Source organism: Myotis brandtii, unplaced genomic scaffold (genome assembly GCF_000412655.1).
Source record: "Myotis brandtii unplaced genomic scaffold, ASM41265v1 scaffold399, whole genome shotgun sequence".
In the NCBI taxonomy this organism is placed as follows: Eukaryota; Metazoa; Chordata; class Mammalia; order Chiroptera; family Vespertilionidae; genus Myotis; species Myotis brandtii.
The window spans coordinates 3061805-3077689 of NW_005365325.1; the positions used below are offsets into that span (position 1 = coordinate 3061805).

At 36.7% G+C, this 15885-nt stretch overlaps 1 protein-coding gene across 1 annotated transcript in view; it reads left to right on the top strand.

Moving 5' to 3' along the window:
• The window catches only part of KIF18A (kinesin family member 18A), a 78981-nt gene extending 70396 nt beyond the window's left edge, over positions 1-8585 (top strand). Inside the window, exons 16-17 of the mRNA XM_014545201.1 lie at positions 6453-6559; positions 8020-8585. Coding sequence (XP_014400687.1) covers positions 6453-6559; positions 8020-8102 — 190 coding nt within the window. The 3' untranslated portion in view covers positions 8103-8585. The remainder of the gene's footprint in view (positions 1-6452; positions 6560-8019) is intronic.
• The last annotated feature ends 7300 nt before the right edge of the window (positions 8586-15885 follow it).

The window sequence follows — 15885 nt, forward strand, 5'->3', positions numbered from 1 at the left end:
AGAAAAAGAGTACTTGTCAACTTTTGTCCTTTTTTTGGTAGCCTTTAAACTATTAGCTTTTTTTCCCCCTTTAGCTATATTTGAAGTGTATTTCATATATCAGTTTTAAACTTGCTATCTTAAATTGATTGACCCTCTTTAGGCTTGAAGAGACCTTAACATATATATGTAGTTTGTTCTTCATGCTGAAATCATGAAGATTACCATGCTGATTATTATTCACTAATATCTTCAGTACAGGAAATTTCACAATTTCTATTGATCTTTAGCAAACCTCAGCGTATTTTGAAATAGTCTTACGTCTAAGGTATGGTTGACTACATGTCATCCCAGCAGACATATCCTTCTCATTTCATCTGTTATTATCACAACTAATCTAGTAAATATGGGGAGACTGACACCTTCACCTTTCTCTGCTATTCAGAATGCAGAAATCTCTGTCTATGGTGTAAAAGTGAAAAAAGAAAATCCCAGAGTAAGCAAGGGAAATTTTATAGTATAATGCTTTCCTCTATATCAGCGGTTCTCAACCTGTGGGTTGTGACCCCTTTGGGGGTCAAACGACCCTTTCACAGGGGTCGCCTAAGACCATCGGAAAACGCATACATAATTACATATTGTTTTTGTGATTAATCACTATGCTTTAATTATGTTCAATTTATAACAATGAAAATGCATCCTGCATATCAGATATTTACATTATGATTCATAACAGTAGCAAAGTTATAGTTATGAAGTAGCAACAAAAATAATTTTATGGTTGGGGGTCACCACAACATGAGGAACTGTATTAAAGGGTCGCGGCATCAGGAAGGTTGAGAACCACTGCTTTAAAGGCATCTCTGACCAGGTCGGGCTGACCCAGGACAACCTCTCTTTTAATTAACTCAGAGGCCAATGAGAGTAACCTGATCATGGGAGTGAGAGCACATCAGACATTCAAGGGGAGGGGATTTAAGAGACACATATTCATTGAGGCAGAAATCCAGGGAGCGTTTTAGAGTTCTGCCTACTGCAAGAGCCTCTATTCCGTGCTGTGGTCTGAGAGGGAAAGAAAATCCAGAAGGAAATGTCACCACCGCCTCCTCCTGGGAACATGGGCGGCCATGGCGCTCTCTGTCAGAACGTCTCTGCTCACCACTGGTCTCAGGGGCCTGGCTCTCAGGGGCAGTGTCATCTGAAATTGGCTTTGATTCCTCTAGGAACCAGAAGACCTCTGATTTATGTGATTTCTACCAAGTTCTAAGAAAATAGTGAATTTGGACACTTGATCCCACAAGTTTGCTTTATATGGTCTTACAAGTCTTCTTTCTCCTTGTCTGGTGGTTAAAGCAAAAGGAATTCTGTTTGCTTGACTCATCAGTGATTATGGCTTAAAACCCCAGCAGCAACAAACATAATTATGTAAGTGATTTAATGCTTAAATGAATAGCTTAAGAAGACCTACCAGTACAGAAGAGGAAAATAAGCTGTAGAGAGCCTGACCCTCTCTGCCTCTTTTCCTTTCAGCACTTAACAATGTGTGGCATTATGTGGAGGCCAACCATAGGATGGGAGCCTGCAGATTATCAGCCATCTCACTGCCCTGGGGATGCAGAATCGTCGTGTGTAGATTCTGCCCTCCAGATATTTATTTGCCAAGTTCTAAACTCTGTGGACTAAGAGTTCAGGAAACCAAGCTGAAGGTAGCTGCTAAGAGACTAACATATTAAGCAGAGTTTGGACATTATTATGAGAGTAGGACACAAGAATTCTTGTTTCAGAGTCATCATGGAGAAAGAGCTGTTAGACGCCAGGATTTTATTTGCGATCCCTGAAGACCTGTGATCCAAGAGTAGGGAAAACTGGAAATAGACCCATTCTTGAAAGCCTAAAACAGACCTTACACCAGCTCAATCTCTTTTCAGATCAAGGTGATCTATTCTGCCTGCTTGCCAGAAGAAAATTATGGTTTTCATACACCATGTTTAATACTTAAGCAAAAATTAGGAAGTATGCCAGGAGACACCAGGACCAAATGACTGAAAATCAAGAGAAGTAAAATTAGAGAGGCAGTGATCCGCAGTGATGCAGATATTGAGATGATCAGATAGGGAACTTTAAAATTTAACTGTGATTAACAAAATGTTGAACAAAATAGATGACAATCTTCCAAAGAACTATATTCTATTAAAATGAATCAAATGTATACTCTAGAACTGAATAAATAGAATTACTGAAATTAAGAACTCAATAAACTATTTTAACAGATTAGGCACAGCAGAAGAGAGTTGATTGAACCAGAAGATAGATTGATAGAGGAAAAAAAAAGCCCAATCTATGTACAAAAGGATAAAAAGATAGAAAATATAGAGAAAACAAAGAAAAATGGAGCACAAGGAAAAATTTAGGACACAAGGAAAATGAAATACGGGACATCTGTATTTTAAGTGCCAGAAAGAAATGAGAAAAAGAATGGTGGAAACTAGTATTTGAGAGTATGTTGACTAATAATTTTCCATAACTGACAAAAGATAATTCACAGATTCAAGAACCATTGCAAACCACAAGCAGCACACGTATAAAGAAAAATATTCCTATGTACATAGAAGTAAAATAGTTAAAAATCAAAGGCAAGGAAAAAATTGTAAATATACTGAGTTATATGATATGAAGTCCATTTTATATAATCTTTATATCCTGCAACATTAAATGCAGTGATGAGAGTTGTATTTTAAAATGGGTCTGACTTACTCTCCCTTTTATTTTGACATGTGGTTGTGGGGAAAAGAGTGTAAGATCTTAAACTTAAACCTCCTTTAAGTTTTTCATTTTCCACTATGGACCTAGTCTCATCTGGGCTAATGTAAACAGATTTACAAAAAGCCTGTTGATTTGTCCCCCATAGAGTATCATCTCATAGGTTCATTTAGGATGTGCCCTTTTCTCTCCAACCAAAGTACAGCAGGCCTTGGAATATGTGCAATAAAAACTCATGGATTTTTTTTTTCTGAATGTCTGCCTATCCGTGACATTTTAAATTTTGTATTTTGCTATGGCACAAATTTGAATTGTGCAATTTGTCTGGCTCGTGTATGGCAATCAGTCACCTTCATATGTGACTAATTTGTGTTTTCTTCCACGTAATCACTAATTTTCATTGTGTTGATTTTGTTATTTCAATTAATTAATGTTGGTGACTTCTTGTTCTCTGCTGGTAGCATTCTCTGTTGTGTTAACTAAGATGTGGCAAAAGTTTATAGCTAAGAATATTTTTAAGCTGTAAACATAGTCATTATCAAAATCAAAAGTCCAGGTATGTAATGTGTATTTGGAGTGTTTTTAGATATTATCAGGCTTCCACATGAGCAACTAATATTGTGAAATAGTATTAAAGGACACATAAAGAAAGTAAGATTTCTCATAGCCTATTAATTGCTTTATTACATTCCCTCTGGTATCAGTAATTAGATCCTGCCATTAACTATGGTTAAAAGAGATTAATGGTAGAAATGTACATAATTACCTTTCTTTTTCTTCTTTTTCCCCAATTAAATCTACATGAGCTTGAAAGTAATAAACTCTGGTATTTTCCACTTAGCAGCTTTATGTACATGTTTAGGTGTGTTTATATTCTAATATGATTTTTGAAGGTGAAAAGGGGAAGGATCTATGTATATATTTATTTTATTTTTTTTGGTATCAGTTTTTCTCTCTGAAAAAAGAATATTATAGTCCAAAAGCACTGAATATTCAAAAAACCTACCAACCTGGATTTTTTAGGTACTAGTTAAATGAGAATATTAAATTTTTAATCATTTCAATTTATTTAATATCACAGTAGCAGACTATTTTAACTAAATCAGTCTACCAAAGGTATAAATACAATATATACATATGTAAAAATTTACTTATAAATTAAATTAGAGTTTTTGGGTTTCGTTTGCTTTGTGTTTCTTTGGTTGTTTTGTTTGTTTGTTTTTTGGGGTTTGTTTTTTTTTTGGTTTTTTTTTTGCAATCTTTCTCAGCATCCAGAAATGGTCTCATACCTTGCATTACATTTTTGGTTTATTTTGAAAGATGTCTAATGATTTCAACTAGAAATTATCTCAGCTGAAAGAATATGAGATGCTTTATGTCTATTAAGCAGTAGCATTCTTCCTATGTAAGAGAACAAACGGTTAAATCCTAACTTTTTTATCCTCACCCAAGGACATTTGATTTTTTTAAAGAGAGGGAAAGGGAAATAGAGAGAGAAACATCTTTGTGAGAGAGAAACATTGATCGGTTGCCTCCTACTTGTGCCCCGTAGCGGGTTGGGGTTCAAACCCACAACCTGGGTATATATGTGCCCTGACTGGGAATCAAACATGCCACCTTTCAGGTGCACGAGATGATGTTCCAACCAAATGAGCCACGCTGGCCAGGGCCCTAACTTTTATTAATAGTGTGGAAATTTATCAGGCACACAACTAGAAGAATCTTTAGCTTTCTTCTCAATGTAATCTCTACCGTAATTTGAATTTGGAATCATATACCAATTTTAGATGGGTTTTTTTTAATTTAGTGATGTGACATAATTTTATAACATAAATGTTAAACATTTCATCAGTGGACTATTTTATCTAAATTTATTAACTGTTTTAGTGTATTTTACTTATACATAAATAAATATACAACATATTAGGCTTTGATTTCATTCCAAATATGAGTTTTATTCAGATAGTTTTATTCAAAAGCTTAATTTTTCAAGTAAAAATCTGTAAGTAAAATACACATGTCCTAAAACTAGCCAAAGTGAAGAATCCATAAAATAATAAAGACAATTTTAAGATAAATTGTAAGGAAAAACAACACTTGTCAAAATTAACCAATGACATTGATCTTTATACTTAAAGAAATAAAATCATCAAATGACCAAAAAAGAATTTTTGCCTTAGACAACTGATACGCATATTATCAGAAAAAGGTGTTTAATGTGTTTTTACGGAATTACATTGACTTAGTTTATTTAACACCATTTAGGAACACAGTATTTCTACAACTGATTGGCTTACTTTCATAACACTAGTACCTGTTTGTAACCATTCTGGGGAGGTATCATTTGCATTCTCGAACAGAGTAGGCACAGTCACTATTAGGAACACTGTAATCATCTCTCTTCCAGGCTGAATGAGGTACATAGGTGGAGTTATTTTCCCAAGCGTTCAGTGTGCTCATGCCTATTTTTCTTTGCTGTCATATTAAACTGCCATTTCTGACTACTTTAAATGAGCATATAATGAGCCCATCTTCTGCCTCTTCCATAAACATACAGCCACATCAGTTTACCACATGATTAGGATTGCCAGAAGAGCACATTGTTGCCATAAAAGGGAAGCCTCCGATTGTTAATCTGACTATCAAGTTAGTAATCAGCTTGTAAAATGCTATATAACTTTACTAGGCAGAAATTCCCTAAAATTAGCTTATTTGAATCAGTGTGGAGTGGATCAAGTTTTAATAAGGAACAAGCTTTAATCAGTGTGGGGAGGATCAAGCTTTAACAAGGTAAGATTGGGGGTCCAGCAGGGATAGGTTTATTCTGAACCCCCAATCTTACCTTGTTAAAGCTTGATTCTCTTAGGGGCTTCAAAGATTTGGTTTGCTCTTTTTCTGGTCTGGAGATCAAACTCATCTCATCCACAGACTATTTTATGTTTCTTTCTTCTAAACTCAGGAACCTATAACTCCTTGTAGTTTGAAAACCTCTGGCACTGTTTTTTACTCTACCTTGTTTTATTTTATGTATTTGTCTTATTTTCCCCCCTCCCCACCATAAATCCATTACATAAGTTTTCAAGACAGGAGTTGTCTATGCCTTACTTATTTGTATATCCTGTAACATGAGGCCATGATAGGTGTTTAATACGTCCATTCAAATCGAGTTAGAAATTTAACCCATTAATAATGTGAGATTGATATAAATATTTGAAGATTAAACAAATGAAAGTAGGTCCATTCATTTCATTTTCTATAATTGCTATAATCACAGAGACTCAGTCTATTACAAGGTTTTCATTTAAAAACAAGGTTTCCAAACAATCTTGTTTATATTCCCCAGATTAGGGTTCTTGCTCCAGATTTGTAATAGAAGCCTAGTTTTTCACTCGCAGTGTGCTCCTTGTCACTACACTTTGGATAACAGAGCTTGCTGGTATTCCAGCAGGACCCCTGGAAGTGTTCTGCTAATAGAATTGTTGCATACACCTACACTCAAAATCTCTGATTCGAATAAACATTATTAAAATCACACAGCTAAATTTCCCTATGGGCCAAAAATCTGTTTAGCACCTCCAATTACTTCTATGGGATTTTATAACTTAATACTCTAGTATTTTACTTTTTCTTTAGTCTTTATTGCATGTAGAATATGTATTAAAACTTAGAGACATAAAACATGCTTCACTAAAATAAAAAAATTTTCTCTCAAGTTCTGCAGCAAATACTTTAACCGCTGAGGAAAATTCTGGATTTGCCAAACGTATTCGACAAGATAATTCAAGCAATAAGCACTTACAAGAAAACGGACCAGCAGTGGGTATGTCTGAGTTCTTACTTGGTATTTAATAACATACTTACCTAACACATGTATAGTACTATAGTGTTTTCATAAGAATCTCCTTTTATCTACTCATTACCTTTATTACATGGTAAGTATGACTATCCATGTTGTAAATGAGAAAACTTAAGACACAAAATAGAAAACACTGAGCTAGTACTGCACAAATACTTCACGGTAGAACCAGAACTCAGAACCATATCTCTAAAACTATATTCTGCATCCCTTTTGTTTTCTATACTGCTTCACATGGTAGAAGAATTAGTAAATAAATTAGTTGAACTTATTAGCAAAAGGTATTGTTTAATAGGTTGTGATTAAATATATTTTATAAATAAACTTTATCTACTTGAAATAATTCCATTACCCTCTTATTCTTGATAATCTGGCCTCAGACTCACTTGTGCAATTAGAGCCAGGCTCCAGTACCTAGTTATAATTATGTTGTAACTCCCAGTAGCAGTTTGAAAAAGATGCAGATGGGATGAATACATCCTCTCGATTACATTTGGGGGTGACAGGAGTCCATGTCAAGAATACCACATCCTCAGTAAAACTGGAAGAGATAGTGCCACTCATTTTCTCCGCCTTGGTGTATAGGCTTCTGTTTCCCTAGCACTCCAGTTCCTAGACTTCGTTCCGGAACTATGTGTTTACACACACTACGTGCTAGGTTCTGTGATGGATACAAACATTAAGAACCAGTTTGCTTCTTCTCTAAAGGAACTTAAAATCCTAGCACTTGGAATTTAAAGGGGTTTCATGAGATAACAAGTGTTTCTAAGAAAACATGAAAACTATTGCTCTTTCATCACAGTAATATTCCATTTCTCAATAGCTTTGCCAAACTGCATTGGTACATCCTTACTTCTTATGGTAGCCAGTGGTGGTTGTTTACCTTAAGTTTAATGGAAATATCTTTTATGCAAATTTAAAACTCAATAAAGTAAAATTTACTGTGTTTATTTGGTTTATCATGCCGTATTTAATATTGCTTAGCAATGTGTATATGCAGTTGGTGTAGATATGTGCTGCCCCATGGATCTCCTGAAAAAATTCTCCAGGAAGTCATAATTCTGCAACAAAATGATGTTTGTGATAACTGTCAAAAAATAGATATTTGGGTTTTCTAATATGCTTATTTTCTAATAATATAAAATAATCTATTAGATATCAAGTATCTCATGTGTAAAAAGAGATGAATTAAAAAATATATGCTATGGAGAAAAATAGTAGGAGATGATACTAAACTACAGTGCTTGCCAAAGAAAAAAGAAGAGCAAAAGCTAGGTTAAAGAATAATTTGTCATTAAGGATAATTCACTACAACTTCAGTTTGCAATATGGAGAAATTGATTTCTAAAAATAGAATGAATGGTGACTATTCTTTTTGAATGATGCTTTTACCATATTTATAAATTTTCCTATTTCTTCTCTAGAATATAAAAGAAACATCCATAAAGTAAAGCCAAACATGGTCAGAAAGTTTGGAAGAAGCATTTCAAAAGGAAATCTAAGATAAATCACTTCAAAATCAACAGACATTAAATGGACAGCTCTGCTTTTAAGAGGGTTTCTTACCAGCACCCTTGCAGAAACGTACTTCAAGTTTTTGAAGAAGACCATCTTAAAACTAGTTTTACCCAAATAGCTTCAGCAAGCAGAACATGAAATTCCTTCACTCTTATTCTTTGGTATTCTAAGCAACTAAACAATTTTAACAGAAAAGGTTATGTTTTAAGTTTCTAAAATATTGGCTACCTTTTAAAATCCCTACGTCATCATGGTGGTAGCTCATTTTTGCTATTTTGCAGCAGGTTGATTAGGATATTTTAGAAAACGATAGTGAGTTAAATGTCATTACTGCTTTTTGAAAATCAGGAGAAGTTAGAGGTGATAAAATTATGGCCCGGGATGTATTTGGTCTTACATTATTTTAATCATATATGTGACCTCTTTGCTAAAATATTTTGATGTTCAAATGTACATATATGTTCCCATAAAGCTGTTGTAAATATTATTTAAATAGTCTTCATGAATAAAATATTAATTTTGTTCCTTACTACTTAGTATATTAAAGTCATAGGTTTATAATGTTCACTTTTGTGTCTTATTACTACGCCTTGCACATTTTGAACTATATCATATAAAATGTGAATTTTGTAGATTTGTATTTCAGGTTAAATCAAGATACATGGCACTAGAACCAAGGAATGAAAAGAATCCATAGTTTCTCTAATGATAATGAGGAGATGTTTTAATTATTCCTTTTACTATAGGAAGTACATGGAGCTACAGCTTAATTATATCTCCCTGTTCCCCTGCATTGCTTGGTCTGTTTATCTCCTGAATACAACAAATATTTGGTTAAATGTGCTTTTAACTTTATATGGCTTAGGACTGTCCCATCAAAGCAACATCCAAAGGTTTTACTACAGAAATGTTAATGTCTAATTACCAGGTGTTGTCCTAGACCCCACTGGTGATGATAAATAAGAACTGTATGAACTATGTTGCCTTTCTAAAAAAATTCTTTTTAATTCTGATGTAGCCATGAGAATTTCATATGATATTTTATTTTTTTACTTAGCAATGAAGAAAAAAACTCTTGGCAAAGTTAAGCAATATGCCAAAGATCTCACAACTAGACAGTGGCAGAGTTGGGATTTTGCACTAAGGTTGCTGTAAAGAGTTGCTGCTATTCCTATATTGTACACTGCCTCCATCTACAGTGGGCTAATACTCTGCATGTGCATCACTATACAAAAAGTATCTACTATAGAAAAATTCCATTCCCATGGTCACCTGGGATTTGCTAATTTGGGAAAAATTTAGTCAATGCATTTTATAATTATAAGTAAATTATATTTAGTTCATATTGTTTATATCGAAAAGCAGTTTACATTCTTACTGGTAAAGTATTAATAAAAGTCTTTAGTATCACTGAAAGTATTTACAATCCTATGGATTGCTTTTTCAAGGACTGTTTTGTGTCTTTTACAATCACAATAGCACATTATTTGTTGGATATTTACAACTTGCTCGTAAGTTGTTGTCAACCACTCAAGATATGTTACAAAATCACTGGTTATATTTGAATCTTTGTGTTAAGACTCCATATTCAAAGTCTGAAGACACAGCTTAGACACTAAGTCAAATATAATCTTGTGTTTCAGCAATCAGCACAAGGCATTTGTTTTTGAAATACATATGTAGAGTACTAAGTTCTTTCTCTCCTGTAACTTCCCCCAAAAGGCAGTAGTTGACAGATAGTCCATACTTCTCAGAGTGAACGTCATTTAACAAACCACTCAAGCCTTGCAAATGGCAAGTTCTGCATAACAGCCACTATAGGGACTAGTTCATCAAGTTAAGAGCTGTCAGGAAAGGTTAGTTCTGATATATTTCTGTCACGTGTGTATGTGCCTAAAGCATGCTATATGAAACAAAATAAGCCAGGAGTCATAATTTTTTTTAAAAAGTTCATTCTCATGCTTTCAAACAGATGGAAGATAAAAAGATTAAGAAGATTAGTAACATGACAGGAAAACAATTCTATGATCAGGATTTCTCAACCCTATAGAATATTCTTATCCTCTGAAGCTACTTCTCAAATATGAAATGTTAAGAATACTTTTTATTAAAAATATTTTTTTTATTGATTTTAGAGAGGAATGAAGAAGGAGAGAGATAAAAACATCAATGATGAGAGAAAATCATTGGCTGCCTCCTGCACACCCCCCACTGGGGGATCGAGCCCGCAACCCAGGCATGTGCCCTTGACCAGAATTGAACCCGGGACCCTTCAGTCCACAGGCCAACGCTCTATCCACTGAGTCAAACAAGCCGGGTGTAGGAATACTTTCTAATGCACCAACCTCTGCACACATTCCTTTCCCTTTCCCATTTTCTTTACATGTGGCTATTTCAGAATAACAGTATGTCTTTTATTATTATTATTTCCTCCTCTTCTTCCCCATAACAATTATGTATGTTCTTAACTCCCACCCTAATTATTATTCAGTTGAAAATGTCCTTTCATTCAAGTACATTGCTCCCCTGAATTCTTCATCTATATATATAACCCTAATATATAACCCTAATATGCAAATAGACCAAATGGCAGAACAACTGAACAACCAGTCGCTATGATGTACACTGACCACCTAGGGGTGCATGGGGAACATGGCGGGCATCAGCAGCAGGTAGTAGAGCATGGAACAAGGCATCAGCCACGGTGGGATGGTGGGGCAGGTGAGCAGGGGCACCAGACCAAGGCGGGGCGCTGGTTGCTGTCATTGGGGCGAGCCTCTGGTTACTGAAAATTTTTTGCTCCCACTTGCCGCAGTCCTGGGTGCTTGCACCTGCTGCCAGCACCAGTCCTGCTCACTCACACCCACTGCAGGCGCCAGAGCTGCCACTCATACCCGTAGCCAGTGCCCAGCACCGGCCCCAATTGCTCAGCACTGTCAGCAGTTGCGAGCAGTGGCTGCCAGCCCAGATCACCCCTGAGACTTCTCCACCTGCTCCTGAGGGGCAATCAGGACAGCAGCAGCTACTCGCACATGCTGAAGGCACCGACCCTGCTCGCACCGCTGCTGGCGCCAACCCCAATCTCCTGTGCCATCAGCGGGTGCGAGCGGGGCTGGCGCCGTCAGAGCATGGGAGTGGGGCTGCCGGAAGACGGGACCAGGGACCGCAGCAGGAGGGGCTGGGTGGAGGCTCAGAGGATGGGCCAAGACCTGCCCCTGTGCCCACTGCAGCCTCACGGGCCACAGTTCCTTTCAAGGTGCATGAATTCATGCACTGGGCCCCTAGTATCAAATAAAAGCAGAAGAAACCATCAACAAAGTGAAAAGAGAACCCACTGTATGGGAGAACGTATTTTCCAATGATACAACTGATAAGGGATAAATATATAAAGAACTTATACAACTCATCAAGAAGACAAACAATCTAATTAAAAAATGGGAAAGGTCCTGAGTAGACACTTCTCCAAAGTGTACATATAGATGGCCAATAGACATGAAAAAATGTTCAACATCACTGTTCATCAGAGGGATGTAAATCACAATGAGATAGCGCCTCATACCTGCCAGAATGGCTATCAAATCAACAAGTGCTGATGAGGATGTGAGAAAAAAGGAACCCTTGTACACTATTGGTGGAAATGCAGACTTGTGCAGCCACTATGGAAAACAGTATGGAGTCTTCTCAAAAAAATTTAAAATGGAACCATCTTATGATCCAGCAATCGCACTCCTGGGAATATATCCTAAGAATCACAAAGCACCAATCAGAAAGTACATGCACCCCTATGTTCATACCAATGCTATTTACAATAGCCAAGATCTGGAAATAGCCCAAGTGTCTATCAGTATATGAGTGGATATAAAAGCTGTGGTACATTTACACAATGGAATAATGCACAGCTGTAAAACAAACAGGGAAATCTTACCTTCTGAGACAGCAAAGATGGACTTGGAGATTATTATGCCAAGTGAAATAAGCCAGTCGGAGAAAGACAAATACCATATGATATCACTTATATGTGGAATAATGAACAAAATGAAATGACAAACAAAATAGAAACAGGCATGGATATAAGGAGCAGACTGAGGAGTCAGAGGGGAGGTGGGAGGGAGAGACTAGGTGAAAGAAGGTGAAGGGATTACCCAAAAAACATACGCATGACCCATAGACACAAACAACAGTGTGGTGACAGCATAGAGGCGTAATTGCCTGATTAGTCCTCGGGCCTCATATTGTTATGGAATCCCTGTAAGTACATACATAATTAAATTTGGTTATTTTCTTTTGTTAATCTGTTTTATGTCATTTAAATTATTTGACCAGCCAGAAGAACTAAGGGGAAAGTGGAAAATTTCTCCTCTCCCACAATATATACCAAAACTTCAAACATGGTCCTCTGAGTTTCTGAATGAAATCACTCCCCATACACAGGTGACCCATAACTATGTTATCCAATTAATTCCACTGGATTGCATCTTCTGAAAACCAATCCTCAAGTGTCCATCTTCAGTTCAAACACACCCACTTCTATTATAATGATCGGTGTGGCACATTTTTTATGATTTTTTAAAAACATTTTATATTATTGAAATGAACAATTTTTATATTACTCTTCTTCACCTATAATAAAAGGCTAATATGCAAATCGACTGAACAGCGGAACGACTGGTTGCTATGATGCACACTGACCTCCAGGGGGCAGATGCTCTACACAGGAGCTGCCCCCCTGGGGGTCAGTGCACTCCCACAGCTCAACCAGAAGCCCTGAGCCGGGCTCACGGCTGGCTAGCGAACACAGCAGCAGTGTCAATAGCCTCTCCCACCTCCACGGCAGCGCTAAGGATGTCAGACATCCCCCAAGAGCTCCTGGACTGCGAGAGGGCACAGGCTGGGCTGAGGGGACCCCCGAGTGCACAAACTTTGTGCACCAGGCCTCTAGTCTATATATAAAAGCCTGAGCAACCAAACGACCGAACAAATGACCAGTCATTATGAAGTACACTGACCACCAGCGGACAGATGCTCAATGCAGGAGATGCCCCCTGGTGGTCAGTGCACTCCCCCAGCCAACCTCCCATGGCCCCTTGCCACCCACTTCCAGGCAACCTCCAATGGTCCCTCCCCCCAGCCAACCTCCCACAGCTCCGATCAGCCCCTATTGCTGGCCAAGCTGAGGGACCCCACCCGTGCATGAATTTGTGCACAGGGCCTCTAGTTTATCTTATAAAATTCCACCAGTTTTCCCTCATAAACATTCTTTCATCTTTTCCTAATATGCTTTTTTTTTTAAAAAAAAAAAAAAAGGCCAAGAATTAGAATCAACAGAGCTTGCCCAGCTGTCACTGGTACACTAGCAGCAAAGCCAGGAGACAAAAGGTATCAAAAAGAGATATGCATGAAGGAAAAAAAGTAGAACATCCATCAGTAATTATAGTCACACTAGAGGCCTGATGCACAAAATTTGTCCGGCTTCGCTGGAAGGTTGTCCAGATGGTTGTTCTGCTGTTTGGTCTAATTAGCATATTAGCTCTTTATTATATAGGATAGGCCCATGTAGTTTAGCCATCTTTCATGTGGATTTTTCTAAAAATCAGTGTTTAAGTGCAAGCTAATGCTTCTGCCAAAGTCATTCATTTGGTTGTTGATTTGATAAAGCCACCTGAGACTTTCCCACTAGAGTACAAATCATTCAAGTAATTGAGCACTATACTACTGAAGGTCCAAGGTCTATCATCTTGCCTTCAAAGCCTCTAATGCAGTGGTTCTCAACCTTGACTGCACATTAGAATCACCTGGGAATCTTTTTAAAATCCTGATTTCTGAGCCTCATCCTCGAAAATTCTGTTTCTTTGTTATGGGGTGGGGCCACAACATTAGTAGCAAAGAAACAGAATTTCCGAAGGATGAGGCCCAGAAATCAGGATTTTAAAAAGATTCCCAGGATTTTAAAAAGATTCTAATGTGCAGCCAAGGTTGAGAACCACTGTTTTAGACTGACACAATACTTTCAATTCCTGTAACAGTAATTTTCCCTGAGAGTCTGCTTCCTCATGACTATGAGTTTAATTTTGTAGGAGGTATAGTCTAATGAACTTTTGGTTTTATTTAGTAGTCATTATAACTCCCTAGTTCGACTCATTCTCCCTCCCAAAAAAGAAATGATGGATAAAAATTCGTGATATTAAACATCTTTAGTAGGTATTGGGTCGGTTTCATCATCTTTTTTTCCCACTATTGGAAGTTAATTTTTAACTGAGGGTGGTGGGAAGTGATGGCTGTCAGAATTAGTTGGAACTCATTTCAAAATTCTCCATCTGTCAGTAGTTTAGCATCATTGCTCATAAGCCCAAGATGATACAGTTGATTGCATAGAAATGACATTTCCAGGTGAAATCCATTTACAAAAGTAAACTAATTCCCAGCAATGACCATTAGAGTAAGTCCCTTATCAGCCAAAAGTGAGCTGCAAAGGGGAGAGGAATGCCATCATTTGTTTGGCATATACTAGATATATTTTTTTTTACTTTTTTCCCCAATTCATTTAATGCTCATTTAGAAATACACACCCAAAAGGACTTGATATTTAATTCCTTTATAAACTGTAAACACATCACAGTGGTATTTGGAGATCTTACAGACTTTGTCTGTAAACAGAAGTTGCTTCAAGGCATATTCCAGATAGTTGCTGGTGCAAAAATTTTAGATACTTGAGTTCTTCAAATGGATGCCAATAATTTTTAACATTTGAATAAGAAGTGCGTGCTCAGTACAGTGAATGTTATAAATGTTTACCTTTTAATGACCATCACAAAGGCTATGTACAGAACACGTTTGCAATATATATTCTGAATTATGGACAGTTTTGTGATACCTTGAAGTGTATCTATATCTGAAACATACCTGAAAATTAAAGACTTTGCAGTCTATTACATTATCCAATGCCAAAAGGAATGTAACCTAATACTGCACAACTTAACATGACTCAGCAGTGCAAGGGGCTTGGATTTAGAATATTTTTCAATTAGAAGTGTCATTAGGAAAAAAACTGCTGGGGTGAGGGGATGAATTCCTAAATAATTCTCCAGACTTTTACAGTTGTATCATCAATACACATTTTATATTAAAACATGTCTATGTCTGAAAGGGCCAGTCAGCCTTCCCCAGGTATACAGTAATAAACATTTATAACAGTTGAAATGGCAAAATAAATGAAAAGAAATTATTGATGCAAACATGAAACCACGTGTACCTTAGATGAAAACAAAAAGGTGAGTACAAAAATACCCATTGTAATTATTTATGAGGTAATCACACATTGAAACCTTAGATTTGACATTGTAAAATTGCTTTGTATACCTAAGGTTCATTCAGAAATGTTATTTATATTTATTTTACTTTACTAAAATCAGAGCCCGTAGCCTAATAGGTTTGTATAGCCATAAATGTTGGGCAGAACCTATTGGCTTATTTGTAAATAAGCTTGCATTTGGGGGTGAGCTATATCTATTTAGAGTGTGAAAAACAGGAAATAAATTATTTCACTTAAAAAAGAAGAAATCAGTATTTCATGTTCCATTACATTTTAAGCATGTGATAGTCATGGCAACAAGATTATAAACTCCAGGATATCCAAGATCATGTTGCTTTTGTTCATCACTGTACCCCAACATCTAACACTGTACCTGGCCCTATGTTTTCCTGTGTTTAAAAAATTCAGTGAGAGTTCCTATCATGGCTCATGTTTGGCATTTCCCAGAGGGAAGCAAAGAGGA